The following is a 21,592-nucleotide window of genomic DNA, read 5'->3' as shown; positions in this document are numbered from 1 at the left end:
CTTCTTTTCACGTCGGCCCTTAGGGTGAGAGGGCTGGGAGAGCTTCTTTGAAGGAGCGTCGGAGGCTGACGACAACGCAGAAGCCCTACGACCAGCAGGTGGCGGAACCTTCAGCCACTGGCTGACATCCGGCTGGGTAGGAGAAGAAACGGAGGAAGGGAGAGCCCCGAGGGACCCCTTCCGCGAGAGAGGGACCGGCAGAGGCATCGCCGGCGGAGAAGGAGGGGGAGGGATCGAGCCCCCCGGTTTTGGAGGAGATGTCACTCCCGAAGTAAGCGTGGGGGGAACGACAGAAGAGGATTTGCCCCCAACTGCTAAGGGGGCAACAGAGGAAGGCTTGCCCCCAGACATGAGGGGGGGCAGACAGAGATGCACGGCCCCGAGGGCCCACTGAAGGCGGCACAGATGAGGCGACAACCGTCGCTCGCGTGGGCGATGATAACGTGGCTGCAGCATAAGATGTTCGAATGGAAGCAGGATACAACCTTTCATATTTCAGTTTTGCCTCTCGATAAGTAAGCCCGTCCAGGGTCTTAAATTCCATTATCTTCCGCTCCTTATGAAGAACGGGGCAATCCGGCGAGCATGGAGAGTGGTGCTCCCCACAGTTGACACATACAGGCGGAGGCGCACATGGAGAATCGGGATGAGAGGGGCGTCCACAATCTCGACATGTAGTGCTGGATGGGCAACGGGAGGACATATGCCCAAACTTCCAGCACTGGAAACAACGCATCGGGGGAGGGACGTATGGCTTGACGTCACAACGGTAAACCATTACCTTGACCTTCTCGGGCAAGACATCACCCTCGAAGGCCAAGATAAAGGCACCGGTGGCCACCCTGTTAGTCTTGGGGCCTCTATGTACACGACGGACAAAATGTACACCACGTCGTTCCAAGTCGGCTCTCAGCTTGTCATCGGATTGTAGCAAGAGGTCACGATGGTAAATAATCCCCTGGACCATATTTAAGCTACTGTGGGGAGTGATGGTAACAGGGACGTCACCCAGCTTATCACACAAGAGCAACGCTCGTGACTGGGCTGGGGAGGACGTCTTGAGGAGGATGGACCCATTCCTCATTTTAGACAACCCCGCCACTTCCCCAAACTTATCCTCCAGGTGTTCCACAAAAAACAGAGGCTTCGTCGTAAGAAAGGAGTCACCATCAGTCCTGCTGCAGACAAGGTATTGTGGGACGTAAGGCTCCTGCTTGGCACTAGATCGGCGTCCCTCCCATGGCGCAGCCAACAAGGGGAACGACTGAGGGTCATATTGCGCAGCATCAAAGTCTACTCTACCTCGCTTAGAGACGCTGGTGGCCGTGCGAACACCAGCTTGGTGTGATTTATTGCGCTTCATTGCGCCACATCCGCCCAGATGCCACCTACTCCGAACGAGGGCTCTCCCCAAGGGCGCCAACCAGCCAAAGCAACGGGTACCTGGCCGATATCCCATTGCCCGGAGTCCCCGTGCCCCAGACAAGATGGGCACATACTCCTTGGCATGCATGGGGAGGAAACAGCTCTGGCATCTGTAGTGCGATCCCTGCGTGGTCAGGGGGCTACCACCAAGAGGGTACATGACGATCCCACCACAACGGACTGGCTAACGTGCTGGATTTTAGGTGTTGAAAGGGTCCACAGTTGTCGGGGGCGCTAAGAAGGGGATTGCGCACAGGACGAGAAGGAGGCAACCCAGAAGACGTTGGGTGTAAATCCCGCCACACGACAATAGGTAACATGCAAGATGGTGGTGCATGATGGACCAATAGAAAAACACCACGTAGGGCGTCCTTCCCCAAATGGCACGCACTATCAACGGAAATTTGGAAAAAAAGGAGGTCAAACCCAAGAGGGGACCATCACAGAAGGCCGAAACGTTTGAGACTCCTTTTAGTCGCCTCTTACGACAGGCAGGAATACCGCGGGCCTATTCTTACCCCCGAACCCGCAGGGGGTAAATAGATAGGTGTCACATTACAAAGCGATATGATATGGTATGAGAATGTCAGGTCGGTAGTAGGGAATGCAAATGGTGGACTTTGTTTTATTGGAGAATTTAGGAAAGTGTAGCTCTTCTATAAAGGACATGGCATAGGGAACACTAGTGCAGCCCATTCTTGACTGCTGCTTGAATGTTTATGATCCCTATCAGATTGGATTAAATGAATACATTGAAACATTCAGAACATGCTGCTAGATTTGTTATTGACAGGTTTGATCAGCTTGTAAATATTATGCAGATGCTTCATGAACACAGTGGGAATCCTGGGGTTCTTTTTGCGAGACAGTGTTGGGGAAATTCAGGCACTGCCTCCAATATACTTTACATGTAAGGACAACAAAGAGAAGATGAGAGAAATTAAAGGCCATATAGTGGCTTACAGACAGTGGTTTTTCTTTTCCCCCCACTCTTTATGTGAGAGGAACAGGAAAGGGAATGGTGGTACCCTCCTTCATGTACCTTATGGTGGCCTGCATAGTTTGTACATTGATGTATCTGGTGAAGATTGCTAGGAAATGGCCCCTGATTAAGCTGTTTTGTTCAGGTTATCCCCAACATCATACAACACCTTTCCCTAGTTCAAGCAGTTCCTTGTCCCATAAGTCCCTACACTATTATCACCTGATCATCTTTAGTTCTAAATTTTTTGACTTAATTTAACCATACAGGTACTTCTAGACATAGACCTGCAATCTCATATATACTTTATTACGAAATTTACACTATAGCGCTGTTTGAAAAACAAAAGGTTTGACATTAAGGAACTATTTGTGACCCAAAATAAACGCCTCCCCCCAAATTCTAATCGTTTTTACATTTTTTATGCATCCGAGTGGAGTCAGCGTCACTAACAACAGCAATAGATCACAAAATGTTAACACACTGTGCAATTAGCTGTAGTATTTGGTGAATGGTGACAATGTGTACGAGTATGCCTCAGACTGATTAACTTTACTTAATTCTTACTTGTCTTTCATGTCTGCTCCGGATTATGTACCTTTGGTTACAGTCCTTGAGATTTTCATATTTTATACATGGGTGATTAATGGAAGTAAATCGATGAACATCGTACCTCCATGAACAAGCCCCACTTGTAGCAACAGAAGTTTTACAAAGTCTTCTGGATCTGGTATCGGGACATATTTACTTCCCAATTGAGATTTACTTCGAGCTTCCACGGTAGGAAAATATCTGTAAAAGCAATGAATGTGCATTCACAAATGTCATCTTTTTGAGTACTAAATATAATTTTGAAACATGGCACACAGGTTTCAGTATACGAACTTACTTTACATATAATGGCGAAGCGGCATCCTTGCTGGGTAAAACGATCCATATTGCACGCAAACTCATTTCTGTACTGACATACCACAGCGAACATCAGAACATCCGATACGTAAACAATAACATTGCAATTTGTTTGCTTCGGAGATATACCACTTCCATACATACGGCAACTGTATCACTTTCCTGTTTTTTGTCTTTTTTAAATTAATTATAAAATATCCTTTCACAGTTGAAAAGTCATTACCAATAATATCTGTCATCTGGTCGTTTGATAATTGCCATTACTAAGCTTTCTCACTTACCGGAAGCTTCATTTACATTGTTTGGGTAAGGTCTGTAGATCCACTCTGTTTCGAGAGAGCCAATCAGCGTTGTCCCCACGAAATTCAAATGTGTGCTATGTTGGGCATTTGGGGTTGGGGCTGTTGAGTCGTGTGTTGATTGTGTACGTCGCTTGACATTAGTGGGTTACAATCTACTTTTATTGCAATAAATACGGAACGGTGTTAATGAAGTGATAGCGCTGCAACATACCAAATACGATGGAACCCTGCAGAGATCCTATTTGCGTTCGTATTAAGCGTCTGAACAAACTTATACTTAACGCCGATAAATGTGTTTTTAAGAATAATTGTCTAGGAAGAGAAGGACTGCTTGATGCCTTGATAGTACTGTATGACGAATGCAGTAACGATGCTCTTAAGAAGGACAGACACGTCGAAATGTTCGTTGAAAAATGTGAGTTTCTTTTATAAGAAATACTTTAGTGGGATGCTTGTGTCCCATAAATATCTACGCCTTTTGAACTTACTAAATCACTACATTGATCATAAGTTATTCTTTCACGCTTGGCATTAACACATGTTCCCCAGAAGTTCTCATTTTCTGCTATAATTGTCAACAGTTCGTGGAATTGTGGCAGAACTTCGAAGACTGCGCGTTAATGTTTCCGATTTCGAGGTGAAGAAAGTTATTGGACGCGGGCATTTTGGTGTTGTCCAAGTTGTAAGAGAGAAACAAACGGGTAACATCTATGCAATGAAAACTTTGCGAAAGGATCAAACACTTGATCAGAATCTGGTAAGTGACCTTATTCAAGAATTTTTCTGTTCTACAATTTTTCATTATATTTAACATTTTGTAATGTATTTTCCTTCTTTTACCATACTATGTGACTTCAAAAATGGATAAAAAAATTGCATTGATCAGCATTTCGCAACATTTCTTTTTCTTAAATTGAAAGCTGCCTGTAGCAGTGACATGCGAAATAAACTAAAGTAAATATACTAAGTGTCGTATGATGATAGTCGATAAGACACTGATGCCATAGCACATAGCATCCCTCCAAAATGTGGAAAGCATTATAGAAAATGTACTGAGGGTAAACGTTTTATCAGTCTCCAGAAGTTCAGATTTTGTTTCGAGCCGTTGGATACCTTGGGTTTGTAACAGGTTTCAGACATCACACCCTTTGCAATAATTCCCAACACAGATATACCTGACTAAGTCTTTGGGGTAGAAATTTTGGTAAATTACATAACAGTATTATAAAGCCATTAATTTGTGTATGACAGTAAAAGATTAACCTCATGTCTCAGCCCAAGCATGTGATGCATCACAGGTGATTGGGTAACTCTTAATTCCCAGCCCCAATTTGACAGGTAAGGTTCACACATACCCCCGGTAAAGGCCAGTCCCAGGGAGACGTGATTGCCTGTGCTGCCACCTTCCTAATTTGCCAGTTGGTCCCCCTGTCAGGTGTTCGGGAGGTATGACCTGAGGTGTGAACAATCACCTAAGGTGGGTGCGCCCTCCTCTTCTGAGGAGGGCGCCCAGTTAGGAGCGCACCATTGGGGACGCTGGCAATCATATGGGATTTTCTCACAATGAGCGAATCGTCTTTTTCTTTGTCAGCGTCTACCAAACATAAGCGGAATGAGGCTAATGATTCAAAGACCTTCCCAGCAGCAACATGGTTACTCGTGGTTTCACGTACTGAAAAAAGTCAGTCCTTTGCTACAGTAAATTTGTTTATTATTCAGAAAGGTGTTGATGCATTTGCTGGCCCTGTCAAATCCTGCTCTTGTTTACGAAATGGCACTTTGCTCTTGGACACTACTGCTGGTTCTCAAGCATAACAACTGCTTGCAGCGTCGCTCCTCCACAGCTATACTGTTTGTGTTGAGGCCCTCCGAACACTGACTTCTTCCTGTGGTGTTATGTACACTAGGCTGCTCGATGGTCTGACTGAGGCAGAAATCCAAATGTACCTCTCTGATCAGGGTGTCACTGCAGTCCATTGGATGATGAAAACGGTAGATGCGTCTATAGTGCCCATACGTGCTCTTTTTCTCAGTTTTGATAGAGTACTACTTCCATCAAAGATCAAAGAAGGTTTTAAAGCTATCACAATCTGAAACCAGTGTCGTCTGTACAACCACACTCGAATGTCCTGTCGGCACCTGGCCCAATGTGCAATCTGTGGAGGAATGCTCACAAGGGCTATTGTCAGTCTCCTCCTCTCTGCTGTATCCATTGCAATGGTGACCATGCCACCTCCTCTCAAGATTGTTCTACGAGCGGCTTGTCCAGGAGATGCGCCTGAAGGAAAAGTGCTTTACCCAGTTGCTCGCAAGTTGTCTAGTTGGAAACCCTGCATTCTACCATCTGGCACCTACAGTACTGTTCTTGCTACATGAAGGACATGACCATCCAGATATGTGACATCAAAGTCGGCACCGCAGTAGTGAAATCGCCCAGCATCATGGTAGCATTCCCATCTCCTCCTCCAGCTGTGCAACATGCCACCAGACTTTCACCTCATGGGACAAAGTCACCTGTTACACAACCAGCAGGCCGCCAAGAACAGAAAGAATACTCGTGCGAAGACTTCCTATGTCCCTCCAGCCAACAAAAATCTGAGTCTTCCTCTGCCAACTGGAAAGGCTCCAAAAAGTCAATCATAGGGAAACTGCCTTCTCATTTGCCAACTCAGAGATCGTCTTTGATGGTGTCACCACATGATTCCCTCGCCAGCCGACCTCCGTGCCGTGGTGTGCACCACCAGCCATTTTTCTGTCCTGGACTCCGCAGACCAACAGAAGGAGAATGCCGAGGCCTCTGGAGACCTTGTGGAACAGAATCATCCTGCCTCCGTGCCCTGTAGCAGCGAGTCTTCAAATGCTAGCACTTGGCAACCGCTGAGGTGACAGCTTCATTTTTTCCTCATCATGACTGTCCTGTAGTGGAAAGTTCATGGCCTTTGATACAACGAAGAGAACTTATGGCTGCTCTTAGAATCATAGTGTTCACTTGTTCTCTATATTCAGGAAACAAAATTGCATCCTCACGACCACTTTGAGCTCCCATGACCTTTTCCCTTTGTACTGTTCACATCCCTCTGTCATTTGGTGTCTCCAGGGTGGAATTTTGCACCGAGCATAACTTAATCATAGCTAACACTTGGTTCAAGAATCATAAACAAAGGTTGTGTACATGGAAGAATCCTGGAGATACTAGAAGGTATCAGATAGATTATATAATGGTAAGACAGAGATTTAGGAACCAGGTTTTAAATTGTAAGACATTTTGAGGGGCAGATGTGGACTCTGACCACAATCTATTTGTTATGAACTGTAAATTAAAACTGTAGAAACTGCAAAAAGGTGGGAATTTAAGGAGATGGGACCTGGATAAACTGACTAAACCAGAGGTTGTACAGAGTTTCAGGGAGAGCATAAGGGAACAATTGACAGGAATGGGGGAAAGAAATACAGTAGAAGAGGAATGGGTAGCTTTGAGGGATGAAGTAGTAAAGGCAGCAGAGGATCAAGTAGGTAAAAAGACGAGGGCTAGTAGTAATCTTTGGGTAACAGAAGAAATATTGAATTTAATTGGTGAAAGGAGAAAATATAAAAATGCAATAAATGAAGCAGGCAAAAAGGAATACAAACGTCTCAAAAATGAGATCGACAGGAAGTGCAAAATGGCTAAGCAGGGATGGGTAGAGGACAAATGTAAGGATGTAGAGGCATATCTCACTAGGGGTAAGATAGATACTGCCTACAGGAAAATTAAAGAGACCTTTGGAGAAAAGGGAACCACTTGTATAAACATCAAGAGCTCAAATGGAAACCCAGTTCTAAGCAAAGAAGGGAAAGCAGAAAGGTGGAAGGAGTATATAGAGGGTCTATACAAGGGCGATGTACTTGAGGACAATATTATGGAAATGGAAGAGGATGTAGATGAATATGAAATGGGAGATACGATACTGCGTGAAGAGTTTGACAGAGCAGTGAAAGACCTAAGTCGAAACAAGGCCCCGGGAGTAGACAACATTCCATTAGAGCTACTGATGGCCTTGGGAGAGCCAGCCCTGACAAAACTCTACCATCTGGTGAGCAAGATGTATGAGATAGGCGAAATACCCTCAGACTTCAAGAAGAATATAATTAAACCAATCCCAAAGAAAGCAGGTGTTGACAGATGTGAAAATTACCGAATTATCAGTTTAATAAGTGATGGCTGCAAAATACTAACGCGAATTCTTTACAGACGAATGGAAAAACTGATAGAAGCCGACCTTGGGGAAGATCAGTTTGCATTCCGTAGAAATATTGGAACACGTGAGGCAATACTGACCCTACGACTTATCTTAGAAGAAAGATTAAGGAAAGGCAAACCTACGTTTCTAGCATTTGTAGACTTAGAGAAAGCTTTTGACGATGTTGATTGGAATACTCTCTTCCAAATGCTGAAGGTGGCAGGGGTAAAATACAGGGAGCGAAAGGCTATTTACAATTTGTGCAGAAAGTAGATGGCAGTTATGAATCGAGGGACATGAAAGGGAAGCAGTGGTTGGGAAGGGAGTGAGACAGGGTTGTAGTCTATCCCCGATGTTATTCAATCTGTATGTTGAGCAAGCAGTAAAGGAAACAAAAGAAAAGTTTGGAGTAGGTATTAAAATCCATGGAGAAGAAATAAAAACTCTGAGGTTCGCCGATGACATTGTAATTATGTCAGACACAGCAAAGGACATAGAAGAGCAGTTGAACGGAATGAAAAATGTTTTGAAAGGAGGGTATAAGATGAACATCAACAAAAGCAAAACAAGGATAATGGAATGTAGTCGAATTAACTCGGGTGATGCTGAGGGAATTAGATTAGGAAATGAGACACTTAAAGTAGTAAAGGAGTTTTGCTATTTGGGGATCAAAATAACTGATGATGGTCGAAGTAGAGAGGATATAAAATGTATACTGGCAATGGCAAGGAAAGTGTTTCTGAAGAAGAAAAATTTGTTAACATAGAGTATAGATTTAAGTGTCAGGAAGTCATTTCTGAAAGTGTTTGTATGCAGTGTAGCCATGTACGAGGTGCATTCAAGTTCTAAGGCCTTCGATCTTTTTCTTCGGCCTGGAAAGAGATAGAAACATGTGCATTGTTTTAAAATGAGGCCGCGTTCATTGTCAATACGTCCCAGAGATGGCAGCACCGTACGGCAGATGGAATTTTACCACCAGCGGCGAGAATGAGAACTGTTTTAAATACTTAAAATGGCGACGTTTTCCTTACTTGAACAGCATGCAATCATACGTTTTCTGAATTTGCGTGGTGTGAAACCAATTGAAATTCATCGACAGCTGAAGGAGACATGTGGTGATGGAGTTATGGATGTGTCGAAAGTGCGTTCGTGGGTGCGACAGTTTAATGAAGGCAGAGCATCGTGTGACAACAAACCGAAACAACCTTGGGCTCGCACAAGCCGGTCTGACGACATGATCGAGAAAGTGGAGAGAATTGTTTTGGGGGATCGCCGAATGACTGTTGAACAGATCGCCTCCAGAGTTGGCATTTCTGTGGGTTCTGTGCACACAATCCTTCATGACGACCTGAAAATGCAAGAAGTGTGATCCAGGTGGGTGCTGACGGACGACCACATGGCTGCCCATGTGGCATGTTGCCCAGCAATGTTGACGCGCAACGACAGCATGAATGGGACTTTCTTTTCGTCGGATGTGACAATGGACGAGACGTGGATGCCATTTTTCAATCCAGAAACAAAGCGCCAGTCAGCACAGATTCACCGCCACCAAAAAAAATTCGGGTAACCACCAGTGCTGAAAAAATGATGGTGTCCATGTTCTGGGACAGCGAGGGCGTAATCCTTACCCATTGCGTTCCAAAGGGCACTACGGTAACAGGTGCATCCTACGAAAATGTTTTGAAGAACAAATTCCTTCCTGCACTGCAACTAAAACGTCTGGGAAGGGCTGCGCGTGTGCTGTTTCACCAAGACAATGCACCCGCACATCGAGCTAACATTAAGCAACAGTTTCTACGTGATAACAACTTTGAAGTGATTCCTCATGCTCCCTACTCACCTGATCTGGCTCCTAGTGACTTTTGGCTTTTTCCAACAATGAAAGACACTCTCCGTGGCTGCACATTCACCAGCCGTGCTGCTATTGCCTCAGCGTTTTCCAGTGGTCAAAACAGACTCCTAAAGAAGCCTTTGCCGCTGCCATGGAATCATGGCGTAAGCGTTGTGAAAAATGTGTACGTCTGCAGGGCGATTATGTCGAGAAGTAACGCCAGTTTCATTGATTTCGGGTGAGTAGTTAATTAGAAAAAAAATCAGAGGCCTTAGAACTTGTATGCACCTCGTATGGAAGTGAAACGTGGACGATAAATAGTTTCGACAAGAAGAGAATAGAAGCTTTCCAAATGTGGTTCTACAGAAGAATGCTAAAGAAGAGATGGGTAGATCACAAACCAATGAGGAGGTATTGAATAGAATTGGGGAGAAGAGGAGCTTGTGGCACAACTTGATTAGAAGAAGGGATCGGTTGGTAGGACATATTCTGAGACATCGATGGATCACCAATTTAGTATTGCAGGACAGTGTGGAGGGTAAAAATCATAGAGGGAGACCAAGAGATGAAAACACTAAACAGATTCAGAAGGATGTAGGCTGCAGTAGGTACTGGGAGATGAAGAAGCTTGCACAGGATACAGTAGCATGGAGAGCTGCATCAAAACAGTCACAGCACTGAAGACAACAACAACAACAACAACAACAGGGTGGAGTACCTCCAACTTATCGGGCAACTCCCTCACGCCTATCTGCTTCTTCATGGCTTTAATTCACACCATTCCCTTTGGGGTTCTCCAAGAATCTGTTTGAGAGGAGCGCTCTTGGCTGACCTTAGTCAACTTAACGTCATCTGCCTTAACACAGGAGCACTCATGTTCGTTTCAGACTCCACTCACATCTATTCCCATTTGGACCTCTCCTTCTGCGCTGACCAGCCTGCCCATCATCTTGAGTGGTCTGTTCTCTCTGACATTCACTTGAGCGACCATTTCCCATGTGCCATCCGATCACTCACTCCTACCCCACTTACATGCACACCCAAATGGCAACTTTCTAAGGCTGACTGGCTGCTTTGCTCCTCCCTGGCGACTTGCAACGAACAACGTTCCTCCAGTTGCGATGACCGGGTGAAACATCTTACAAACATTATCCTTATCACCACAGAACGTTCCATTCCTCGCACTACGTCGTTACTGTGTAGTGCCCCAGTCCCTTGGTGGACTGAGGGGTGCTGCAATGCCATTCACTTGTGGAGACGTGCTCTCCACATTTTTAACCATCATCCGACGATGGCAAACTGCATTCATTATAAACAGATGCATGCACAGTGTCATAGAGTTCTTTGGTATAGCAAAAAAGCTAGCTAGTCAGCCTGCTGCCGCCGAGCAGTGTGTCAGCAGTGCGCAAGTAGCAGCAAGTGGCTTATTTAGCGTTCATATAAGTGTAGTAGTCAAGTTGAAAATTTGTTTGAGAGTTCTTAGCGCATTTGTTTAGTTAAATCTGTCAAATCATTGTGTAGTTTTGTAATTAGCAGGGGCAGATTTGCATTTTAATATTTGTGACTTGTAAAGTCACATAGTCGTCTGTCATTTTTTTATTTCTTTCAAATACTCTTTGTACGTTACTGACAGTACAGTTAGCCTTCTGCCACCGAGCAGAGTGTCAGCAGTGCACAAGTAGCAGCATTACTTCATTTACTAGGCAGTCTTGTATTTTAATAACCGTTTTCATTTTGTGACGATTTGTTTGTGCTCTCTGTAGATTAGTTCAGACGTTCTTTGCACAACAGTATTTAGCATGGGTAGGGACTGTGACTGCTGTGTTCGGATGCGGGCTGAGTTGGCATCGCTTCGCTCCCAGCTTCAGGCAGTGTTGGCTTCGGTCACACAGCTTGAGGCTGTTGCCAATGGGCATCATTGTGGGAGTCCGGACGGGGTTTTTCCGGGGATGGCCAGCTCGTCCCACACATCCCCCGATCAGACTATGGCTGTGGCTGCCCGGGATACTGCCTACATTGAGGCTGACCCCTCACCTGTGGTAGAGTGGGTCGTCTCGCATTATGACATGGGGCGAAAGCCATTCTGGAGGGTTGAACAGAAGGCCTCTCCAGTTTGTCTGATGTACCAGTTTCAGGCTCTGTCTCCGGCTAATACTGATCTTTGGCCGTACATGGCTGCTTGTCCTGTTCCAGAGGTTGCCCCTCAGTCTGCAAGATCCGGGCAGTCGCAGAGGGTGGGCTTACTGGTAGTTGGGAGCTACAACGTCAGGCGCGTAATGGGGTCCCTTAGGGATATGGCTGCAAGGGAGGGGAAGAAAACCAATGTGCACTCCATCTGCATACGGGGGGGGAGTCATTCCAGATGTGGAAAGGGTCCTTCTGGATGCCATGAAGGGTACAGGGTCCACCCATCTGCAGGTGGTCACTCATGTCGGCACCAGTGATGTGTGTTGCTATGGATTGGAGGAAATCCTCTCTGGCTTCCGGCGGCTATCTGATTTGGTGAAGACTGCCAGTCTTGCTAGCGAGATGAAAGCAGAGCTCACCATCTGCAGCATTGTCGACAGCACTGACTGCGGACTATTGATACAGAGCCAAGTGGAGGGTCTGAATCAGAGGCTGAGACGGTTCTGCGACCGTGTGGGCTGCAGATTCCTCGACTTGTGCCATACACACAGCATGCGCCTACACGGGTAGCAGGGGTTGTGTGGCATGGACTGGGTGGTTTTTTAGGTTAGATGGCCTCGGGCAAGTACAGAGAGGGCAACATCCTCAAAGGGTGTGGGGCAAAGTCAGGACATGCGGGGACCAAGCAGCAAGCGGTATTGTAATTGTAAACTGTCGAAGCTGCATTGGTAAAGTACCGGAACTTAAAGCGCTGATAGAAAGCAATGAAGCTGAAATCGTTATAGGTACGGAAAGCTGGCTGAAGCCTGAGAGAGATTCTGCCGAAATTTTTACAAACGCACAGACGGCGTTTAGAAAAGGTAGATTGCATGCAACTGGTGGTGGCGTGTTTGTCGCCGTTAGTAGTAGTTTATCCTGTAGTGAAATAGAAGTGGATAGTTCCTGTGAATTATTATGAGTTGTGGTTATATTCAACAACCGAGCTAGGTTAATAATTGGCTCCTTTTACCGACCTCCTGACTCAGCAGCATTTGTGGCAGAACAATTGAGAAAAAATCTGGAATACATTTCACATAAATTTCCTCAACATGTTATAGTCTTAGGTGGAGATTTCAATTTACCAGATATAGACGGGGACATTCAGATGTTTAGGACAGGTGCTAGGGACAGAGCATCAAGTGACATTATACTGAGTGCACTATCCGAAAATTACCTCGAGCAATTAAATAGAGAATCGACTCGTGGAAATAACATCTTGGACCCACTGATAACAAACAGATCAACTTTTCGACTCTTTAAGCGCAGAACAGGGAATCAGTGATGATAAGGCCGTTGCAGCATCCTTGAATATGGAAGTAAATAAGAATATAAAAAAAAGGGAGGAAGGTTTATCTGTTTAGCAAGAGTAATACGAGGCAGATTTCAGACTACCTAACAGATCAAAAGGAAAATTACTCTTCCGACACTGGCAATGTTGAGTGTTTATGGAAAAAGTTCAAGGCAATCGTAAAATGCATTTTAGACAGGTATGTGCCGAGTAAAAGTGTGAGGGACGGGAAAAACTCACCGTGGTTCAACAACAAAGTTAGGAAACTACTGCGAAAGCAAAGACAGCTTCACTGCAAATTTAAACGCAGCCAAAACCTCTCAGACAAACAGAAGCTAAACAATGTCAAAGTTAGCGTTGGGAGGGCTATGCGTGCAGCGTTCAGTGAATTGGAAAGTAAAATTCTATGTACCGACTTGACAGAAAATCCTAGGAAGTTCTGGTCTTATGTTAAATAAGTAAGTGGATCGAAACAGCATATCCAGACACTCTGGGATGATAATGGCATTGAAACAGAGGATGACACACGTAAAGCTGAAATACTAAACACCTTTTTCCAAAGCTGTTTCACAGAGAAAGACTGCACTCCAGTTCCTTCTCTAAATCCTCGCAAGAACTAAAAAATGGCTGACATCGAAATAAGTGTCCAAGAAATAGAAAAGCAACTGAAATCACTGAACAGAGGGAAGTCCACTGGACCTGACGGGATACCAACTCGATTCTACACAGAGTATGATAGAGAACTTGTCCACATTCTAACAGCCATGTACCGCAAGTCTCTAGAGGAACGGAAGGTTCCAAATGATTGGAAAATAACACAGGTAGTTGCAGTTTTCATGAAGGGTCGTCGAGCAGGTGTGCATAACTATAGGCCTATATCTCTGACATCGATCTGTTGTAGAATTTTAAAGCATGTTTTTTGCTCGCGTATCATGTCATTTCTGGGAACCCAGAAACATGGATTCCGGAAACAGCGATCGTGTGAGACCCAACTCGCTTTATTTGTTCGAGACCCAGAAAATATTATATACAGGCTCCCAGGTAGATGTCATTTTATTTGACTTCAGGAAGGCGTTCGATACAGTTACGCTTTGTTGCCTGATAAAAAGTAAGAGCCTACGGAATATCAGACCAACTGTGTGGCTGGATTGAAGAGTTTTTAGCAAACAGAACACAGCATGTTGTTCTCAAGAGGGAGACATTTACAGGCGTTAATGTAACCTCTGGCGTGCCACAGGGGAGTGTTATCGGACCATTGCTTTTCACAATATATATAAATGACCTAGTAGATAGTGTCGGAAGTTCCATGCGGTTTTTCGCGGATGATGCTGTAGTATACAGAGAAGTTGCAGCATTAGAAAATTGTAGCGAAATGCAGGAAGATCTGCAGCGGATAGGCACTTGGTGCAGGGAGTGGCAACTGACCCTTAACATAGACAAATGTAATGTATTGCGAATACATAGAAAGAAGGATTCTTTATTGTATGATTATATGATAGCAGAACAAACACTGGTAGCAGTTACTTCTCTAAAATATCTGGGAGTATGTGTTCGGAATGATTTGAAGTGGAATGATCATATAAAATTAATTGTTGGTAAGGTGAGGCCAGGATGAGATTCATTGGGAGAGTCCTTAGAAAACGTAGTCCATCAACAAAGAAGGTGGCTTACAAAACACTCGTTCGGCCTATACTTGATTATTGCTTATCAGTGTGGGACTCGTACCAGGTCGGGTTGACAGAGGAGGTAGAGAAGGTCCAAAGAGGAGCAGCGCGTTTCGTCACAGGGTTATTTGGTAACCGTGATAGCGTTACACAGATGTTTAGCAAACTCAAGTGGCAGACTCTGCAAGACAGGCACTCTGCATCGCGGTGTAGCTTACCGTCCAGGTTTTGAGAGGTTGCGTTTCTGGATGAGGTATCGAATATATTGCTTCCCCCTACTTATACCTCCCGAGGAGATCGCGAATGTAAAATTAGAGAGATTCGAGCATGCATGGAGGCTTTCTGGCAGTCGTTCTTCCCGCGAACCATAAATGACTGGAACAGGAAATGGAGGCAATGACAGTGGCACATAAAGTGCCCTCCGCCACACACCGTTGGGTGGCTTGCAGAGTATAAATGTAGATGTAGATTTCCTTTACTTGTTCTTTTAACAGTTCCACTCCCTCTTCCTTCCTGTGGGCCAACCTTAAATGGCTCTCTGAGACCAAAGTTCTTCCCCAATTTCTGGCCTGACAGTAGCAGATGGTGTTATAGTGGACCCTCTTGCTATCTCTAACACCTTGGGCCGCTATTTTGCGAAGATTTAGAGCTCCTCCCACTATTTCCCTGCCTTCCTCCATCAGAAACAACCGGAGGAGGCTTGGTCGATACCTTTCTCTCCCCGGAATAGTGAGTGTACAGTGCCACCTTTACTGTGAGGGAGGTAGAGCATGCTCTCACTTCATCCCGATCCTCCGCACCAGGGCCAGATGATGATCACATCCAGCTGTTGCAGCCCCTTTCTCTTGTGGGCAACAACTTTCTCCTTCAAACGTACAATGGCATGTGGGGAGAGTGCACGTTTCTCAGACGCTGGCGTGAAGCCACTGTCATACCCATACCCATACCCATACCCATACCTGAGCCCAGAAAGGACAAACACCTTCCTTCTAGCTAATTCCCCATTTCTCTCACCAGCTGTGTTTGCAGGGTGATGGAACGTGATTCATGCCCAGCTGGTATAGTGGCTCGAGTGTCTCAATTTATTAACCACTGTTCAGTGTGGATTTTGAGCACGCCATTCTGCAGTTGACCATCTTGTCACTTTTTCCACTCATGTCATGAATGGTTTTCTGCATAAATCTGGTATCCTCCGTTGTTTCTACACTTGGGACTTCCATAGCCGCATGCCCCATGTCCTTCAGGAAGTTTTAAAAGATGAGTTTTCAAGGTATGTGTGGGTTCTTCCTTGTCAGATACCTTTATCTGGGAAAATGGTGTGTCTCAGGGTTGCGTCCTGAGTGCTGTCCTCTTTGCTATTGTCATGAATCCTGTAATGGCCTGACTCCCGCCGCGCATCTCTGGCTCCCTTTTTGTTGACGATTTTGCGATCTATTGCAGTTCACCATGGACCTGTCTCATTGACTGGCGAGTTCAGTGATGTCTCGATTTCATTACTCATGAAGCATCGACAGTGCCTTTTGTTTTTCCACTAACAAAACTGTTTGAATTTCTGGTGGCGTAGTTGGTTTCTTCCACCGTCTTTACATCTAGGGCCTGTTGCTCTTCCATTCGTTGAAAACTGCAAAATTCCTGGGGCTCATGCTCGATAGGAAATTTTCTTGGCCCTCTCACGTGTCTTACCTGGTGGTCTGCTGTATGCGGTCCTTCAGTATCCTACCTGTCCTCAGAGGTACTTCCTGGGGAGCAGGTCGAACCACCCTCCTCCATTTGTACCAGTCCCGTGTCCATTCTAAACTTGGCTGTGGATGTTTTGTTTATGAATTTACATGCCCATCCCTCTTACGCCGTCTCAATACTATCCATTTTTGTGGCAACTGTTTAGCCACTGGCAGCTTTTACACTAGTCTGGTTGAGTGTCTGTGTGCAGAAGCTGTCGAGCTGCTGCTGTCCTACCGCTGTGACTTTCTCCTCAGCAAATATGCGTGCCTTTTGTCAGCTATGCATGGCCACCTGTCCTATGCCTCCTTTGATGACTCCTTTGATCACCCATGTGGGGCGTGTCTCTCTTCTGTTACCTCCAGGAATTCACTTTTAGCTCTTCATGCTACCTGGCATTTTCCTGATGACTGTGAACCCTTCTACACCTTGGATTCATGCAGCAGCCCATGTTCACTTTGGCTGTCATTCACTTCATAAGGACACTACCCAAGCCTCGCTTTATCGCCTTCAGTTTCACGACCTTCACATGGAATTTCGAGATAGTACCCTTGTGTACACTGGTGTTTCTTGAACTGACTGTGGTGTCGGGTGTGCCTTTGTCATTGTCACCAAAATTTTTTGGTATTGGCTTTCCAGAACACTACTCAGTATTCACAGAAGAGCTCTTCACCTTGTATCATGCCACGCAGTACATCCAGTGACGCAGACTTTTCAATTCCGTCATTAGCTCCTACTCTATCTGTGCCCTTCAAAGCCTTTGTGTGGTGTACACCGTCCATCCCTTAGTGCAGAGGGTCCAGGAAAGCTGTCACTTGCTCACTCTTGATGGAGCCACTGTAGTGTTTATGTGAGTTCCTGGTCACTTCGGTCTGACAGGAAACAAGGCCGCTGATATTGCTGCCAAAGCTGCAGTTCTTGTACCTCAGCCTGTTACTTCTTAGATTCCCTCCGATGATCTTTATGTTGCTGTCTGTCAGCAGGTGGCGTCACTTTGGCATCACCACTGGTCCTCGCTTCATGGGAACATGCTCCGGGTTATTAAGCCTCTCCCAGCGACTTGGACAACCTCCTCTCAGTTCTCTCACTGTGAGGAGATTGTTTTAGCTAGGTTGTTACCATCGGGCACTGTCTTTAGCCATTGCCATTTGTTAAGTTATGCTCCCCCACTACTTTGTGCTCATTGCCCTCAACCTTTTACGGTCCGCCATTTCTGATGGAAAAACCTTTTTAACCACTCACATTCGCATTTGTGTTTGCCGTCTGAGTTATTGGTCATTTTAGTGAATGACACGGGGGCTGTCGACTGCGTTTTACTTTTTGTTCATCGTAGCGATGTGGCAAAGGACATTTAATCTTTAGTTCAGGACCTCCGTTTCTGTATGGCGTATTTTATATACCTTTCTTCGCATCCCTGTTTTTATCTGTGTTCTACCCCATCACCTGGGATAGATGTGTCGTTGTTTATAACTCCTCTCTGTGTCTTAGTGTTCTACAGTTCTGACATGGGCATGTATGACCCTAGTTATTTTTGCGCCTAAAACAAGACAAAACATCAACACATTACAAGATGTGACATCTTGGCATATGATGCACTAAGAATAAGATGTTAATGTGGAACCAATGGCATACATAATTTTTATGGTCTTTGCAAGTACTTCCATGTTAGAATGTGTGGTTCTGCACAAGTATATTATTCTTGGTGCATTGTACACTTTCTAAAAAATTTTATAGTTACATCATACAAACGTCTTCAATATCTGCGTAGGTGTGACAATGCTGCTTTGCTACATGGTTGGAACACGTATTTCACTGCCGATGATGGCTTGATAATTGCCAGGGAACGGAATCCCATGAGAGGAAAAGGAACTTGTTGTCAGAAACAATTTACGGGAAGTAGTGTCTGAGCCCACATAGGCAAGCGTGAGAAGACACAGACGACTAGTAGTTAAGCAAATGATGCAAGTTGGTAAACACATCTACCAGCAGGTCAGCTTTTGAGAGGTTAATCTTTGACTTCCTCAAATAAATTAATGACTTTATAGTGCTGTTATAATGTAATTTGTCAAAATTTGGGTCTTTGTGATGTGACTCTATGTACTATTTCTTTGCAATTTCTTGAGAATAGGTCTGTGACCCTGAAACTAGGTGCAAAGAATGAAAGATAATTAAATAAATGAAATAAAAACAGAGTATACCTGTGGAAATCCCTTTTATGAAACTTCACTAATCAAGAAATGGAACTTCTTAAAGCATTAACTCTAAGCATAAGCAATTCTAATATTTTTAAGAAACCATTATTAAAAGATTTGTCCATGCCTCTCCCATATATTGGCATTACTTTGCTTATTTTTCATTTTTCTGTAATACTCCCACTCTGAAACAAGGGGTAATATCATAGGGTTAGTGGTGAATGAATAGAGAAAGCTGATGTCTAGAGCAAGGATGATTTTTTAGTAGTATTATAAATACTAAAAAGTGAAAAAAATTCTAACAAAGTTATAATGGCTGCTTTCAATAGGTAACTGAAGATGTGAACCAGTCCAACACTTAACAAAAATTTGTCAGTTTTCATTAACAGTAGTAGTAGTAGTTGTTGTTGTTGTTGTCTTCAGTCCGTAGACTGATTTGATGCAGCTCTCCACGGTGCCCTATCCTGTGCAAGCCTCATCATCTCCAAGTAACTACTGCAACCTACATAATTCTGAATAGTCTTACTATATTCATCTCATGGTCTCCCTCTACAATTTTTACCCAACCATGCTTTCCTCCAGTACTAAATTGGTGATGTCTTGATGTCTCAGGATGTGTCCTATCAACCAATCCCTTCTTCTAGTAGTTAAGTGATCTACCCATCTAATCTTCAGCATTCTTGTGTAACACCACATTTTCAGAAGCTTCTATTCTCTTCTTGTCCAAACTGTTTACTATACTTTAAGAAAAGACTTCCTCACACTTAAATATATACTCGATGTTAATAAATTTATCTTCTTCACAAATGCTTTTCTTGCCATTGCCAGTCTACATTTTATATCCTCTTTACTTACACCATCATAAGTTATTTTGTTGTCCAAAATGCAAAACTTGGTTATTTTAAGTGTCTCATTTGCTAATCTAATTCACTCAGCCTCACCTGATTTAATTTCACTACATTCCATTATCCTCATTTTGCTTTTGATGATGTTCATTATATATCCTTTCAAGACACCCCTTTACTACTTAGTCTCATTTCCTAATCTAATTCCCTCAGCATCACCTGACTTAATTCGACTACATTCCATTATCCTAGTTTTGCTTCTGTTGATGTTCATCTTATACGCTCCTTTCAAAACACTGTCCATTCCATTCATCTGCTCTTCCAAGTCCCTTGCTATCTCTGACAGAATTACAATGTCTCTGGCAAACCTTAAAGTTTTTATTTCTTCTCCGTGAACTTTAATTCCTATTCCAAATTTTTCTTTTGTTTCCTTTACTGCTTGCTCAATACATATTAAAGAACATCGAGGATAGGCTACAACCCTGTCTCACTGCCTTCGTTTCATGCCTCTTGACTCTTATAACTGCCATCTGGTATTTGTACAAATTGCAAATAGCTTTTCATTCCCTGTATTTTACCTCTGCCACCTTTAGAGTTTGAAAGAGAGTATTCCAGTCAGTATTGTCAAAAGCTTTCTCTGAGTCAGCAAATGCTATAAATGTAGGTTTGCCTTTCCTTAACCTACCTTCTATGAGAAGTCATAGTGTCAGTATTGCCTTGCATGTTCCTACATTTCTCCAGCTCTTCCCTGCGGCTGGCTTCTACCAGTTTTTCCACTCTTCTGTGAAGGATTTATGTTAGTATTTTGCAGCCGTGACTTATTAAATTGATAGTTTGGTAATTTTCACACTGTCAGCACTTGCTTTCTTTGGGACTGGAATTATTATATTCTTATTGAAGTCTGACAGAATTTCGCTGTTCATACATGGTGCACACCAGGGGCTATCAGTAGTTCTGACGGAATGTCGTCTAACCCCGGGGCCTTGTTTTGAGATAGATCTTTCAGTGCTTTGACAAATTCTTCATGCAGTGTCATATCTCCCATCTAATCTTCATCTACGTCTTCTTCCATTTCCGTAATAATTGTCAATCAAGTACATCTCCCTTGTATAGACCCTCTGTATAATCCCTCCACCTTTCTGCTTTCCCTTCTTTGCTTAGGACTGCTTTCCATCTTAGCTCTTGATATTCATAGAGGTGTTTTTTTTCGCCAAAGGTCTCTTTAATATTCCTGTAGGTGGCATCTATCTTTCCCCTTATGACATATGCTTCTAAATACTTCATTTAACCTCTAGCCATTTTGCACTTGTCAATCTCATTTTTCAGATGTTTGTGTTCCCTTTTGCCAGCATAGTTCACTGCATTTTTGTATTTTCTCCTTTCGTCAGTTAAATTCAATATCTCTTGTTGTCCTGGGATTCCTAATAACCCTCATCTTTTTACATACTTGATTCTCTGTTGCCTTCATTATTTCATCTCTCATAGCTACCCATTATTATTATTATCATCTCTTTCCTTTCTCAGACGTTATGTCTGGTTAAAAATGGAAAGTGACGCGGACCTTGATCAAGCGTGACTTTCTTTTAACTGTACGGTATATGTTACATTGCATTTAGGAACTTTTGGGTCATTAAACATGTATCAACAATTACAGATTTCTGTAGTTGTATATATCCGTTTGGATGTAGCTGTATTGCGTTGATGTACTGGTGGATATTGTGTGGTATGACTCCTGTAGTTGATAGTATAATTGGTATAATGCCAACTTTATCCTGATGCCACATGACCTTGATTTCCTCAGCCAGTTGGATGTATTTTTCAATTTTTTCTCCTGTTTTCTTCTGTATATTTGTTGTATTGGGTATGGATATTTCCATTAGTTGTGTTAATTTCTTCTTTTTATTTGTGAGTATGATGTCAGGTTTGTTATGTGGAGTTGTTTTATCTGTTATAATGGTTCTGTTCCAGTATAAATTGTATTCATCATTCTCCAGTACATTTTGTGTTGCATACTTGTATCTTGGAATGTGTTGTTTTATTAGTTTATGT

General features: G+C 43.8%; 2 protein-coding genes across 6 annotated transcripts in view; one reads left to right on the top strand and one right to left on the bottom strand.

Moving 5' to 3' along the window:
* Nucleotides 1-3,572, bottom strand: part of LOC124711517 (AP-5 complex subunit mu-1-like) — a 59,408-nt gene extending 55,836 nt beyond the window's left edge. Inside the window, exons 1-2 of one of the 5 annotated variants that reach the window (XM_047241635.1) lie at nt 3,297-3,572; nt 3,081-3,199 (exon numbers count right to left, since the gene is read on the bottom strand). In XM_047241635.1, coding sequence (XP_047097591.1) covers nt 3,081-3,199; nt 3,297-3,361 — 184 coding nt within the window. In that variant the 5' untranslated portion in view covers nt 3,362-3,572. Of the gene's footprint in view, nt 1-2,974; nt 3,200-3,296 lie in introns of those variants that run through there. The other 4 variants (XM_047241636.1, XM_047241637.1, XM_047241638.1 and 1 more) reach the window with 4 other exon arrangements.
* A 143-nt stretch (nt 3,573-3,715) lies between these two features.
* The window catches only part of LOC124711300 (citron rho-interacting kinase), a 217,559-nt gene continuing 199,682 nt past the window's right edge, over nt 3,716-21,592 (top strand). Inside the window, exons 1-2 of the mRNA XM_047241304.1 lie at nt 3,716-4,033; nt 4,200-4,375. Coding sequence (XP_047097260.1) covers nt 3,838-4,033; nt 4,200-4,375 — 372 coding nt within the window. The 5' untranslated portion in view covers nt 3,716-3,837. The remainder of the gene's footprint in view (nt 4,034-4,199; nt 4,376-21,592) is intronic.

The sequence above is a fragment of the Schistocerca piceifrons genome, chromosome 8 (genome assembly GCF_021461385.2).
Source record: "Schistocerca piceifrons isolate TAMUIC-IGC-003096 chromosome 8, iqSchPice1.1, whole genome shotgun sequence".
In the NCBI taxonomy this organism is placed as follows: Eukaryota; Metazoa; Arthropoda; class Insecta; order Orthoptera; family Acrididae; genus Schistocerca; species Schistocerca piceifrons.
The sequence above is the reverse complement of the archived record's forward strand: the minus strand, read 5'-3'. Positions and strand labels throughout refer to the sequence as shown.